The 15,389-nt window shown below is 42.3% G+C and overlaps 1 protein-coding gene across 1 annotated transcript in view; it reads right to left on the bottom strand.

Moving 5' to 3' along the window:
- The window catches only part of fto (FTO alpha-ketoglutarate dependent dioxygenase), a 289,056-nt gene that overhangs the window by 25,786 nt on the left and 247,881 nt on the right, over positions 1-15,389 (bottom strand). The window contains exon 9 of the mRNA XM_055648439.1: positions 46-191. Within this exon, the coding sequence (XP_055504414.1) occupies positions 46-191 (146 nt within the window). The remainder of the gene's footprint in view (positions 1-45; positions 192-15,389) is intronic.

Raw genomic sequence — 15,389 nt, 5'->3', positions numbered from 1 at the left:
TGAAAGGAAGTATACTATTTGCCTGAGTTATTTCCCCCCACTTACCTTCAGGCCCAAGCTGGTTCCTCAAAAGTGAAATAATTTCTTCCAGGTCAAAAGGAAGTGGCATCTTAGCATCTCCATGGTGCCAGTGAGGGTGACATTCTGGCTGCTCGTCGATGGGTAGATTATTGGCAAGTCTGGACTGACACCTGGAATGAAATCACAAGCGCTGTCAAAAGTACAAAGTGAAAAGAATTTTACCAATATAAACAGATCAAAACAAGTTTCATGTGGATCAGACAAAGTCAAAAGAAACTTTAAAAAATGTAATTGCTTTTTAAAGTAATTCAATCTTGAAACAAAATACAAAATTGAATTGGGATAAATCTTTCATCTTTATGGGAGAAAAAAATGCGAAACTAGTTTTGAGTTCATTAACATTGTCTACCAACTGTTAATGCAAGTCAAACATGTCATTGGGAAAAGAAAGAACATATTGTTCCACAATCCCCTAAAGCGGATTTGGATTACATCATCTCATGTAGTAATTTTCTCATCAGTTTCATTAAGACGGAAGGTAAAATTTGTTTTAACTTGACTTTGTCTGGCTCTTCAGTAAATTGATTAATCTGACAGAAAAGATCTTTATTCAATTGTAAGACATTTGTCTGACATGAAAAATGCTAGATCTGTTAGTTAACATGCTAGATTTATTAAGAGCAATGCTGAAAATAGTAGGGCTCAAAACATGTACTTTGTGCATTGATAACCTAAGATGAAAGCCCATTACAACACGGATCTTCAAAGCTGGCTCATTAGAATGCAAAAGATGCAGCATATGTTTTTTAATCACAGATTGTGATGCCTCAAGAACTCTAGTGGTAGCATTGTAATCTCCACCACATCAGAGATTAGAAGTCAATTTACTTTAATCTACTAAACATCATAAATCAAATCTCATATTTCCTTCTCCTTTCGTGACAACGAGATCTACTCAACAAAATGAATGCACGCAGTCGAATTAATCAATATTTCCAGTGACACGTTGAACAGAGTTTTAAACTAGCAAATTACAGGATTATAATTAGTATTAAATGTATGAATTTATGCATATTTAATACGATACGCACATTCAAAAATAGCGGACTTCCAGTTTTGGTTAAGTGTGTTTAATTGCTTCATTAATGTTCACAGTATTTAGTCCAGGGGTGCATTAGATAGTGAAGACTGTGTTAACATATAACATACCAATATATCTTCAGTAGCCTCCATCATTTCAGCATAATAGCATCTGTTAACATGTGCTAAGCACTATTATGTAACACATCACTTCATAAATAATAAGATTATCCGACCTCAGGCTCTGAAAAGAGTAATGTGTTTAAACGTTCTCATTATTTATTTAAAACAAGAGTTAAGGGAACAAAAGCAATGTAGGATAGCTCAGTTACTATAAATGACTGAGTGCATGGGATTAGTAAAATTGCAATTAGAAGATTTCTCTGTCTCCGGGTGTAAAGGGCTCTTCCTAACAACTCTGCACAATATCTGAATGTCAGAAAACAGAGATGAGACTTTGTTGAAGGGATCTTACGACTGGTTATGCTACTTACGAAACGAGAACGGACCGGTTTTGTTCAGGTTTGAATTAATTAATGGTACCTCAGTAGTCGATAAAAGGTTAACACCAATGTCAAAGAACAAAATGCCTTTCAGCTCATCATCACTACTCTACAATACTACACTACGACTTCAATATTGTGCTTGGTCTTTGAGATCAATAGTGTTCACATGCGATTTTTAAAAATCCGCGCTATCTCTTCAGTAGTTCCACACAGTTCAAAATTATTAGAAATGCATGCAAAGGCAACAGAAATTGATTTAATTAGATGTCTGTGTGGAGTTTGCGTGCTCTCCTCACAACCACATAGATTCCATGTAATGCTGTTTCTCACTTCCACATCCCAAAAAATGTGCAGGTTGGTAGCTTAATTGCCAATTTTAAGTTGCCCATGGTGTGGGCGTGAATGGTAGAATCTGGAGGGGATAATGGTGAGAATAAAATGGCTTTGAGTAAGGTTGGTGCAAATGTGGCTGCTTGTTGGTTGGTATGGACAAGGCTGAGGGGCTGAATTACATGCTGTATCTCTGTATGGTTTTATGGTTCTGGAATACATTGCAGCAGAAGGCTGTGGAGGACAAGTCAATGGATATGTTTAAGGCAAAGATAAATAGATTCTTGATTAATACGGGTGTCAGGGGTTATGGGGGAAAGGCAGGAGAATGGGGTTAGGAGGAAGAGATAGATCAGCCATGATTGAAAGGCGGAGTAGACTTGATGGGCCAAATGGCCAAATTCTGCTCCTATCACTTATGACCTATAATTTAACCATAAATGAAACCCCAGAGTACAAACTATACACATAGTAGTGAGTTTGCATTTGCCTATGTCATTCATAATAGTTGCAATCCTAATCTCTCGTTTTTTTTTTTTAATGTTGTCTATATCAGTTCAAATACTGATTTATTTATATCTGTGCATTCATGTGTTCAATTGAATTAAGTAAATTCCAAAGAGAGACACAACGTTCTGGAGTATATCAGCGGATCGGGCAGCATTTCTGGAGTAAAAGGATGGGTGACGTTTTGGCTCGGAACCCTTCTTCAGACTTTGTGCCTATCTTCGGTATAAATCACCATTTGCAGTTCATTCCTACCTATAGGGAAATTCTAAATTCCCGTCTCTAATAATTGTGTTAGGATTTAAACGTCTGCCGAATTTCATAAGGTCCACAGACTGCAAATTGCAATGCAGGCCATTAAAATATTATCGGAATGTCTGAAAATCCCACAACATCAAGCAAAGATGTTTAAGGTGGATTGTGGACACTTGGAAAATAGTCAAGAGAGAGAAGAGAGTCAAGAGTGTTATATTGTCATATATCCCAGATAGAAACAATTAAATTCTTACTTGCTGCACCACAACAGAATATGTAAACATAGTACACTGTAAACAATTTGAATTGAATTGAATCCTTTAATACCTTTCGGTCTGAACAAAATGTCGTTGCCTGCAGCCATACATGTAATAATAAACAACACACAATAAACACAAATTAACATCCACCACAGTGAGTTCACCAAGCACCTCCTCACTGTGATGGAGGCAAAAGTCTTAGGGTTGCTGTCTCTTCCCTCCTCTTCTCCCTCTGCGCTGAGGCGATACCCCACTGGGCGATGGTAAGTCAGTCCAGCGGTTCAAGCTCCGCGGCCCGGGGGTGGTCGAAGCTGCCGCCCTCCAGTCCAGCGGACGCAGCTGTTGCCACGGGAGCTCCGGAAAACAAGCATCAACCTGTGACCTGCGAGCTCACGACGATGTCATCCACTGGCCCGCGGCCGAGCCCCGGACTCAGGTTGCTGCCGCCAGAACGACACCTCAGCCGCCGGAGCACCGTCTCAGCCCCGCACCGGGCCGCCCACAAGGGAGCGTCTCAGGCTCCGCACCGGGCTGCCCACACGGGAGCGCCTTCCAGCCGGGAGCCGGGCCGCCCTCATAGGAGTGTCTCAGCCCCGCGCCGTCCACCCTCACCAGAGCGCCGAGTCGAGCCGCTGCCCGAACGCCGCTGCAGCTCGAAGACGGTCAGCCTCACGTTGGTAAGTCCTGGCTGGCTCTACCTCCGGATCCTCGAGGTCGGTCGCAGGTTGGAGGCCACCAGCTCCGCCATTAGGCCTCAGCTCAGACGGGGGAAGAGAAGGCGGGATACGACAAGAAAGTCGCATTCCCCCGAAGGGAGAGACAGAAAGCCCTGTCTCACCCCCCCCCCCCACACATAACATAATCTAAAACCCAAAGGTTTAACTAAACAAGACAAAAAAAAAACAACACAAAAAAGTAAAAACAGACAGACTGCAGGCGAGCCGCAGCCGTTTCACAGCACCGCCACTTCTGTAAACAATATGATGAACGAGAGAAAAAAAAAGTTCAGTGTGTATATATACACATACTCACAAGTACACACATATATATGTACACACACATATACACATACACACACACATATATATATATATATACATATATATACACACACATATACACATATGTGTGTATATAAAACATATGTACATATAGTATATATACACACATATACACATACTCAAAAAACAAACAATAGTAGTGAAATAATAATACTAATAATAATAATAATAATAATAATAATAATCTAGTCTATTGTAGTTCAGAACTTATTTGAGGTTGTAGTGTTTAATAGCCTGATGGCTGTAGGGAAGAAGCTGTTCCTGAACCTGGATGTTACAGCTTTCAGGCTCCTGTACCTTCTTCCCGATGGCAATGGTGAAATGAGTGTGTGGCCAGGATGGTGTGGGTCTCTGATGATGTTGGCTGCTTTTTTGAGGCAGCGACTCTGATAAATCCCTTCGACTGTGGATGGGAACATTCAAGGCAAACCAAAGGATGAACTTTTCATTTTTATTTTAATGAAAAGTTGTGCAGTTCACATTTTCTCCAACAATGACCCGTTAATGAAGTTGCAGAAATGGACACCTTTAACGTTCGCTATTTCTGAGAATGTGATAGAGTTAGCAGCTGTTAATTACAAAAGTAAAACAGGCTTTCTCCAGTTTGTTGAAAAAGCTGTTTCATCCCACCTTATTGTACTTAAATCAAAGAGAAACAGAAAGGAATTTATGAGGGTATTAAAATTAAGGCTTTCTTTATAATGGTTTGGGTTTTGTTTTAAACAACTGCCAGAGGTAGGCCCAAAAAGATATATGTTCTGGGATTTCATTGTAGCCTGCTGTCTATTTAATCTAAAAAAAGACACAAAGTGTTGGAGAATTTCATCTAATTGTTAGTGTATGTTTTTGTCTTCCATGTTAAATCTTATGCCACTGCAGCCACAAGATCTTATTAACTTAACAATTATGCCCTGCCTTGAAACTGTTAAATTGAGACCACAAGGAACAAGGAATTGCAAATCTTCATCTTATTCTTCTAATCACTGCTTTCCACTTACAGAGAGTACAGACAGATAATTTGGTAAATAAGGCAAACTACCTTGTCACACTAAATATATTAATCATAGCATGCTGAATTGATTTGACAAGACAAGATTATTGATGTGTCCAGACACACCAGTTAAGTGCACTGAGCGATCAGGACATGTGCGTACCTATACAGGAGCAATAATGTACATCTTTATGCAGCCCATTGCAAAAATAATAACCTCAATTAAGTTATATTAAACTGGTAAAGGTAACTACATTTCTAACTCCAATATCATGGGTCGGCACGGTGGCACAGCGGTAGAGTTGCTGCCTTACAGAGACCCGGGTTCGATCCCGACTACAGGTGCTGTTTGTACAGAGTTTGTACGTTCTCCCCGTGACCCGCATGGGTCTCCTCCCGGTGCTCCGGTTTCCTCCCACACTCTAAAGACGTCCAGGTTTATAGGTTAATTGGCTTTGGTAAAATTGTGAATTGGCCCTAGTGTGTGTAGGATTGTGTTAGTGTGTGGGGATTGCTGGTCGGCGTGGACTCGGTGAACCGAAGGGCCCGTTTCCACGCTGTATTTCTAAACTAAACTAAACGAAACATTCACATGGAAAAGATGGATATTTTTCTGTGCTATGGTGCTGCTAATCTGTTTATTTACAAATCCGCGACGCCATGCAGCTGTCCAAGTGAGGACCGGTGGCAGGCGGCCGAGGACGGCCCGCGAGAATGTTGGTGGTCGGTCGAGAACGTGCCGCCAAGAACAAAGATGTGCCCGGTGTGAAGGGGTCGCCGAGAACAAAGATGGACTGGCGCGGGAGGGGGGATGAGCCGAGAGAACATAGAGAGGCTCGGTGTGGGCAGGTTGCTGTGGGACCATAGAGGGACCTGGTGCAGGGGGCTGCCGAGAACAAGGAAGGACCATCGGGACTGTAATGAAGACTTTTGTAGCTTTGGCGGCACTCGATACGTGGCGGCTCTTTGCATACTCTGTGTTTTGTACGCAAAACAAAGAACCTCGCCGTACCTAAGGTACATGTGACAATAAAATATCATCATCAACAAGAAAGCATATCTATAAAAGCATGTCCTGGCGGTTGGATAACTGAGGAGAACACAGAATGATGGTAGTCATGACACCGTCCCTTCAGCATTGGGGAACCACAGAGCAGTGGCCATTTTGCACAATTCCATAACTCCATAACAATGGTCCCATGGTTTCAGTTGCCAGTGGTTTTAATTCTCAGCCCCAATCTCACCCTGTCCTCCTCCATTGCCTCAACGGTGCTCAATATAAGCTCGAGAAACTGCCTCAAATTCCTTTTGAGGTGTTGTCGCATTTGGGATCTAATATTCAATTCAGCAATTTCTGGGAAAAATTCAATTTTTTATAACAAACCTGGTTACATCCTCCTGCTTCAATGTAATTATTTTTCTTAGTTTAGCTGTTAAGTTTATTGCCACGTGTATCGAGGTACAGTGAAAAGCTTTTGTTACGTGCTAACCAGTCGGCAGGAAGACAATGCATGATTACAATTGAGCCGTCCACAGTTTGCAGATATATGATAAACGGAATATCGTGAATGACGTTTAGTGCAAGATAACGCCATTAAAGTCCGATCAAAGATAGAGATAGTCCGAGGCTCTCCAATGAGGTGGATAGTAGTTCAGGACTGCTCTCTACTTGTTGGTAGGATGGTTCAGTTCTTTGTTTTATCTGCTGTTTATACCATCCAATATCATCAAAGACCCACACCACCCTGGCCACACTCTCATTTCGCTCTTAGCAGTGGGAAGCGGGTACAGGAGTCAGAAAACTGTGACCAACAGGTTGAAGATGAGCTTCTACACAACAACCATCAGGCTCTTGAACAAGACAACACTAAGCTCAGCGACTGTGAATTCCTATGGACTGTGTCGATGGTTGTTTTTGTTTTGTTTTGCTTTAGTATCATGGTTATTAATTTATTCAATTTTTTTGATTATTTTATTTATCTGTGTGGGTTGCATTTATGGGCCTGCTAAGAAATAACAGTTTAATTGTTCTGTTGCCAGTACATCCGGCAATAAAACATTCTGCACTCTCTCCTCTTGTTTCACAACGTGATTAGCACTATGACAAATTTGGTCTGCACCCTATCACTGCTGTTCCCCTTGTCCTCTCTACTCTCTCCCTCTGCAACTTAAACCCTCTTCTTTTTACAGTTGGATAAAGTGAACTTGACCCAAGGTGTTAACTCTGTTTCTCTCCCCATTGATGTGGAGTGTTTAGTTGAGTTTAGTTTGGGAGATACAGCGCGGAAACAGGCCCTTCGGCCCACAGAGCCTGCGCCGACCAGTGATCCTTGTACTCCACCACTATCCTATACACACCAGGGACAATTTACAATTTTACCGAAGCCAATTAACCTGCAAACCTGTACATCTTTGGAATGTGGGAGGCAAACCGGAGCTCCCGGAGAAAACCCATGCAGGTCATGGGGAGAATGTACAAAATCCATGCAGACAGCAGCCGTAGTCAGGATCAAACCCGAGTCTCTGGCGCTGTAAGGCAGCAACTCTACCGCTGCACCACCCCGTGAGTGCTTACAGGATTTCTTTATTTCTGGTTTCTGCCGGTTTTTGCACTAATTTTGAGGAATTGAGAGATTTGTTGAATATTAATATTGGGGTGGTATTAATTTCTCACCAGAGTCTTTATGTTAGACTTTAGAGATACAGCGTAGAAACAGGCCCTTCGGCGCACCGAGTACGTGCCGATCACCCCGTACACTAGCACTATCCTACACATTGGGGACAATTTACAATTTACAGAAGCCAATTAACCTACAAACCTGCACGTCTTTGGGATGTGGGAGGGAACCAGAGCACCCGAAGGAAACTCACGCGGGTCACGGGGAGAACGTACAAACACCGTACAGACAGCACCCGTGGTCAGGATCGAACCCGGGTCACTAGCGCGGTATGGCAGCAACTCTACCGCTGCTCCACCGTGCCGTTTTGCAAAGATAAATGAAGATTTGCTATCAGAAGGTGAGTGTCCAAAAGACGGCTGTGTTAACACCTTGGGATGTGGAGATGACAATGAAACAGCTAATTAATAATATCATCATTCTGGGAAACATCTCGGGTAAAATTATGCTTAAAAATACTTCGGCATGAAAGCACAGAATTCTGGGAATACAAATGCTCAGAGGCTATTGTGAGTTAGACAATGAGAGTTCATTTATCATCTCCCTTGTTTCAGAATGAGAATCTAAGGCCAAGATTACTATGTTCTGTCTCTGTTTCCATGCAGAGAGATTTATATATCAGGTAGAGTCTCCTGCATCTGACTTTGGTTTATTTTATAATTAAACTCTTCTAACAACCGAACGGTGAAATTATAACCAATGTATCTCAGTAGTGTGGATATCTGGGAAGATGACAATTTACAACCAGAGAGCTGGCAGGCTGCAATGCCAACGGACTAAATCATTAATACAATACAATACAATACAATAATACTTTATTAGCCAAGTATGTTTTGCAACATACGAGGAATTTCATTTGCCAAGTCAGTCATACAAATAAACAGCAACAGAACACACAAAACACATTTTAACATAAACATCCACCACAGTGACTCCTCCACATTCCTCACTGTGATGAAAGGCGAAAAAAAGTTCAATCTCTTCCCTTTGTTCTCCCGCGGTCGGGGGCCTCGAGCCTTCCATTGACGGGACGATCTTGTCTCCCGTAGCCGGAGGTTGAGCCTTCCTTGTCGGGGCGATCAAGCTCCTGCATCGGGGGGGGGGGGGGGGGGAGAATCTCAGTTCCCTCGCGCCAACAATCGGACCCCGTAGAGATTTAGAACAAATGAATGAAAGATATGCAAAAAAAAAGTAATGAAGAAAGGACAGGTGACGTTTCAGGTGGGAACGTGTCCCATCAAGTCAGAGTATCTCATCCAACGTAAAACTCAAACACAAGTAGTTTAAATAATTGTAGAGTGCGTGCATGCACAATTGCATAAATGTATAAAACATGCACTCCAAAAGACATTAGAAAAGCTGAAGGGTACATTCCAGCCATCATTTTGCTCACTCAGTAGCATGTCCATCAGCCATTTACAAATGGAAACAAATTAGGTAACACACAGTTTTAAAACCTTTTGCTAAAGGCACTTGACTGGTCCATGGCAGCATTTAACACATGAAAATTTATGACCAGCAATTAAGGTTTTAGGCTGGCAGGTAGCATGCAGAAAACATTTTATACCCAGGCCTATTTGTCTCACTGTCAGTAATATGACTGAGGTGATAAATGAGTCAAAATGACAGCTGAACAGTAAGTGCCAGCTGATCTTTGACTCAAGTCACATGATAAGGTCATCTGAAACTTACTCAGTTCCCATCTGACTCTGGGCAACAATATGAAGGTCAAACAGGCTTGCTAATTATATGGATCCTGTCTGGAAACACCTACATACAAGCTATAGCACTTGCTTTAGGGTACACTGGCTTGAGTTACCAAGTTGTTTCATGGGACAAGAGCCCAAAGTAACACACAAAAGATATATAATTTCAAAGTTTCCACCTGTCTCCACATTGCTGCATAATGATTTTATTGTTTCTTCAAACAATTTGTGGAAATAGACACATTTAAAATAGATTTCTTTCCATTATTATACTGGGGGGAAAAAAAATATATAGCAGTTTTGCAATGGCTATTAATTATAAATGGTGCAATATCTAGAAATACAGCATTTGGTACTTATTATCAACTGCAACAACTGGTTAGATTACCGGGAATTAATACACAAGATTTTGAAACGATTATTTAGGATTAGGTTTAAAGATGCAGTGATGAAACAGGCCCTCAGCCCACTGAGTACATGCCGCCCAATAATTGCCTATACGCTCGTTCTATCCTACATACTGGGACAATTTTGCACAGCCAATTACCGTATATCTTTGGAATGTGGGAGACACCCCACATGGTCACAGGGAGAATGTACAAACTTCATACAGACAGCACCCGTAGTCAGGATCGAACTCAGGTCCCTGGCGCTGTAAGGCAGCAACTCTACCGCTGCGCCACCGTGCCACCTTGTTCTGAGTGAGGCCAACGTTACATACTTGAGGTGAGGTTTGCACCAAACCTATTAAAATTAACATATGGTTAACATGTGTTATATTACATGTTATAATACAGAAACTGTATATGATACAGAAACATTGCCACAATGTAGAAACAAGAAACTGCAGATGCCAGGCAAAAGGACACAAAAGTGCTGGCGTAACTCAGCAGGTCAGGCAGCATCTGTGGAGAACACGTTAGGTGACGTTTTGGGTTGGGACCCTTCTTCAGACTAAGTTTCCAAACATTGCCACAATTTCTTTTTACTTTCTCCAATGTTGCACCAAATTGTCACATCTCAAGACCATTGTGTCTCTTCCAAGCCTTGGTCTAAGTCCTCCTACCCTCAGGATTCGGCTTAAAGCTTCAATGGTTTCACCATTACTTCCAGATTTGCTGTTATATCATTCTGTCTCCATACTTCTCTCGTTATTATTCGGGCATTGTCTTCATGCTGCCTCCTCCTTTAACAAAAGGCCTGGAAAGAGGATGTGGGAGGATATTTCCACTAGTGGGAGAGTCTGGGACCAGAGGCTACAGCCTCAGCGTAAAAGGACGTACCTTTAGAAAGGAGATGAGGAGGAATTCCTTTAGTCAGTGGGCGGTGATCCTGTTTAATCCATTGCCACAAGCGGCTGTGGAGACCAAGTGAATGGATATTTTTAAGGTGGAGATTGATGGGCTCTTGATTGGATAGGGTGTTATGGGGGTATGGGGAGAAGGCAGGAGATTGGGGTTGAGAGGGAAAGATAGATCAGCCATGATTGAATGGCAGAGTAGAAATGATGGGCCAAATGGCCTAATTCTGCTCCTATAACTTGTGGTAACCACTTTGCACATCAGTCTGAATCAGAAATATAGCCAGTTTAAATCTGGAATGATTTTGGAAAGAGAGAATCATAGGGTCACACAGCAAGGAAACAGACCCTTGCGATGGCACGATATGAAGATGGATCATTTGTTTGACACCTCTGGGTATATTTCTGAAGCATCTCCTTCGGTTAACTGTTTAATTGTCCTTCACCGTTCATGACTGGAGGTGACAGGACTTTAAAGGGTTGATCTGAAATGTTAGTTGTGGGATCACTGATTGGCAACTGTAATGTTTCAAAAGGTTCCAGTCAAACTTAGGGACAGCTTCAAATTACAGTGCAACTATAGCACAGACTTGTAGCATATGCAAAGATTGTAGAAAAGGCAGGTGAATAAAGGTGGTTGTGAGCCAGGGGGTCGGCTTGCTGCAGGTGGAAGGAAGGTAACTTGGATGGAGGTAGAACCTTTCAAAGTCAGAGCACGTTGCTGTTCTTGAATAGAGTTAGGATGGTTTTATGTGTAGGAAGGAACTGCAGATGCTGGTTTTCACCGAAGTGCCGGAGTAACTCAGCCGGACAGGCAGCATCTCTGGAGAGAAGAAATGGGTGACGTTTCGGATCGAGACCCTTCTTCAGACTGAGAGTCAGGGGAGAGGGAATCATAGAGATATGGAAGGGCAAGGTGTGAAAACGAGAGATCAAAGGGAATAAAGTTCGAAGGAAAACGTAGAATAGATCATTGTTAGCTGAGGGGAAGGTGACAACGAGGCGTACAATCAGTAAAATGTAATCAGGACAGTAAAACTAGTCGTAGAAGTAGGATGGGGGAGGAATGGAGTGAGAGGGAAAGCAAGGGTTCCTTGAAGTGACAGAAATCAATATTCACACCACTGGGTTGTAATATCCATTCACTTTAAACCCAGTTTTATTCTCATGTTACACAGTGGAATAGCACAGATGATGAATGGAATGGTGATTGTAAAATTAACTTCACAGTGTCGTTATCAAACACAACTGAGACGTTATGTAAAGTTGAAGTTCTTAGCAAAATAAGTTTTACCTTGAGGAAAAAAACATCGCCTTGGTAACCACTTTGCACATCAGTCTGCAAAGTTTCCAACTGTCCATCATGTTAGTTCCCCCTCCCACTTTGCTCTCTGATAGAGTCATAGTCTTAAGAGAGCATAAAAACAGGCCCTTTTGCCCAACTTGCCCACACCGGCCAATATGTCCCATCTACACTAGTCCCATCTAGCACCCTTTGGGTGAAAAAGTTACCCTTCAGGTTCCTATTAAATCTTTCCCCCCTCACCTTCAACCTGGTTTTTGATTCCCCTACTCTGGGCAGGAGGCTGTGGGCGTCTACCCGATCTATCCCCCTCATGGTTTTATGCCCCTCTATAGAGATCACTGAACTCTGTCTCCTCCATGGTTCGAACAAAGCCCAGTGCAAGTTCCGCACATTGCGGCCTGCTGGACCCAATGCAGGGTCAGGTTACACTTACCTGCTGCTGGGCATCTGCCTATTCACTTCATGCTGAACCTCTGCACCTGTGAGTTGACATGCAGAGGCTGGAGAAGAGCTTGAGCTTGTTCAATGCCTGTACACCTGACACTCTGGTGTGTCAATGAACTCACAGCCGATCCAATGCCTGAGCTCAGATCAATCAAACAGGGGGCACCGATGCATTTCACATTTGGCCCCTCGACTATATGTCAGCAACAGCTGCAGTAAAAACATGCTCTCATTCATTTGGCTCGTGCCGTTGTTCTGAATAAAAAGATGAGAGCTGGCTGAGTGGTTTCATCTTAACTTTAGAACATAGAAAGTTGAACAAAACAGCACAGGAACAGATCTTTTGCCCACTAATGTACATGCCCAACATAATGGCAGAGTTAAACTAATCTGCCTGCACATGGTCATATCCCTCCATCCCCTGCATATCCATCAGTCTAAGCGCCTCTTAAACGTCACGCTCACACCTGACTCCACCATCACCTCTGGCAGCGTGTTCCAGGCACCCACCATTCTCTGTGTAATATCAGAATCAGAATCAGAATCAGATTTTATTCGCCAAGTATGTTTTGCAACATACCATATAACCATATAACCATATAACAATTACAGCACGGAAACAGGCCATCTCGGCCCTACAAGTCCATGCCGAACAAATTTTTTCCCCTTAGTCCCACCTGCCTGCATTCGTACCATAACCCTCCATTCCCTTCTCATCCATATGCCTATCCAATTTATTTTTAAATGATACTAATGAACCTGCCTCCACCACTTCCACTGGGAGCTCATTCCACACCGCCACCACTCTCTGCGTAAAGAAGTTCCCCCTCATATTACGCTAAACTTCTGTCTCTTAATTCTGAAGTCATGTCCTCTTGTTTGAATCTTCCCTATTCTCAAAGGGAAAAGCTTGTCCACACGAGGAATTTTACAGGCCAGGTCAGTCATACAATTAAAAGCAACAGATTCAAAAACACATTTTAACATGAACATCCACCACAGTGACTCCGACGCATTCCTCACTGTGATGGAAGGCGAAATAAAGTTCAAGTCCTTCCTTATTGGCCATCAGCCATTAATATGGCCATCGGTTTAAGTTGAGTGTGCCAACGTTTAAAAGGGACATACACAAACTGCTGGTTAACTGTAATTTGTAAGTTTGTATGCACATAAGCAACTCTTAGCTTTATAAGGTCATGTCACAAGTGATAGGAGCAGAATTAGCCTCTTCAGCCCATTCAATCATGGCTGATCCATCTCTCCCTCCTAACCACATTCTCCTGCCTTCTCCCCATTACCCCTGACACCCGTACTAATCAAGAATTTATCACTGCCTTAAAATTATCTATTGACGGCCACCACAGCCTTCTGTGGCAAAGAATTCCACAGATTCACCACCCTCTGACTTTTTCTTGTGATTTAAAAAAAAAAAAATTTTTAAACGATACTGCCTGTACGGGAAATTCATTTCGTTGTCTCAAATTGAGACAATGACAATAAATTTGAATACAATACAATGAATACAATACTCTGACTAAAGAAATGCCTCCTCATCTTCTTCCTAAATTTCACCCTTTAATTCTGAGGCTATGACCTCTTGTCCTAGACTCTCCCACTAGTGGAAACATCCTCTCCACATCCACTCTATCCATGCCTTTCACTATTCCAATGAACACATTATAATAAATACATCAAAAAGAAACACACAAAGCGGGTATTATAAATATTTATAATATTAATTTTATCATCAGGCATAACAAGATAATCTAATCAGAATGGCTCCAGCATTGAGCATTCATCAAATCCCAAGGGTTGCCAAGGGCATCTTATTATCTATATCGCGTGGAATTTGCTGATCATTTGGTCAATGCAGTCCCTAAACTTTGCAAATTGCCGCCTCATAAGTTACGCTTCTATTCCAAATGATTTTATGAATATTCAAAGTCCAGTTCATTTAATTAACTGGTTCGTAACGGTATTACTGGTGTTAAACAGACAGAGCCAAGATATTACTCTCTAGATCTCTAGATAGGAACACCTGTTGCTGTAAATTTTCTACTTAGAAATGGCGGCACGGTGGCGCAGCGGTAGAGTTGGAGCCTACAGCTCCAGAGACCCGGGTTCGATCCTGACCTCGGGTGCTGTCTGTACGGAATGTGTACGTTCTCCCCGTGACCGTGTGGGTTTTCTCCAGGTGCTCTGGTTTCCTCCCACACTCCAAAGTCATACAGATTTGTAGGTTAATTGGCTTTGGTAAAAATTGTAAATTCTCCCAAGTGGGTAGGATATTGTTAGTGTACGGGGATCGCTGGTCAGCGCGGACTCGGTGGGCTGCAGGGCCTGTTTCTGCGCTCTATCTCAAAACTAAGCTAAACCTATGTAATCCAATAAAGTCTCCCTAGTAGAGATTTGTTTCCTGGTGGGTGTATTTTTGTTTGAAAATAACTGTTCAGAAATACATTGAAATGAAAATGAACTCGCGTTTTTGTCCAATCCTTTTGTGAACTGTTTCAAAGCAAGCACTTCGTTATTTAGATTCTAGAGAGAGTCTAGAACCAGGGGGCATTGGCTGAGAATAAAAGGACATACCTTTAGGAAGCAGATGAGGAGGAATTTCTTTCATCAGAGGATGATGACGGTGGAATTCATTGCCGCAGGCGGCTGTGGAGGCCAAGTCAATGGATATTTTTAAGGCAGAAATTGATAGATTCTTGATTAGTACAGGTATCAGGGGTTATGGGGAGAAGGCAGGAAAATGGGGTTGAGAGGGAGAGATAGATCAGCCATGATTGAATGGCAGAGTAGACTTGATGGGCCGAATCTTCTAAGTCTGCTCCTATCACTTATGAACTGATGAACTGATTTGAACTAACTTAGTCTACAACAAAAATATCTGTTTTGATTGATATTAATAGTTGTCTGAAGCACCAAGTAAACAGCTTCA

The sequence above is a fragment of the Leucoraja erinacea genome, chromosome 17 (genome assembly GCF_028641065.1).
Source record: "Leucoraja erinacea ecotype New England chromosome 17, Leri_hhj_1, whole genome shotgun sequence".
Taxonomy (NCBI): domain Eukaryota; kingdom Metazoa; phylum Chordata; class Chondrichthyes; order Rajiformes; family Rajidae; genus Leucoraja; species Leucoraja erinaceus.
Note: the sequence above shows the minus strand (reverse complement) of the source record. Positions and strands in the feature narration are given on the sequence as shown.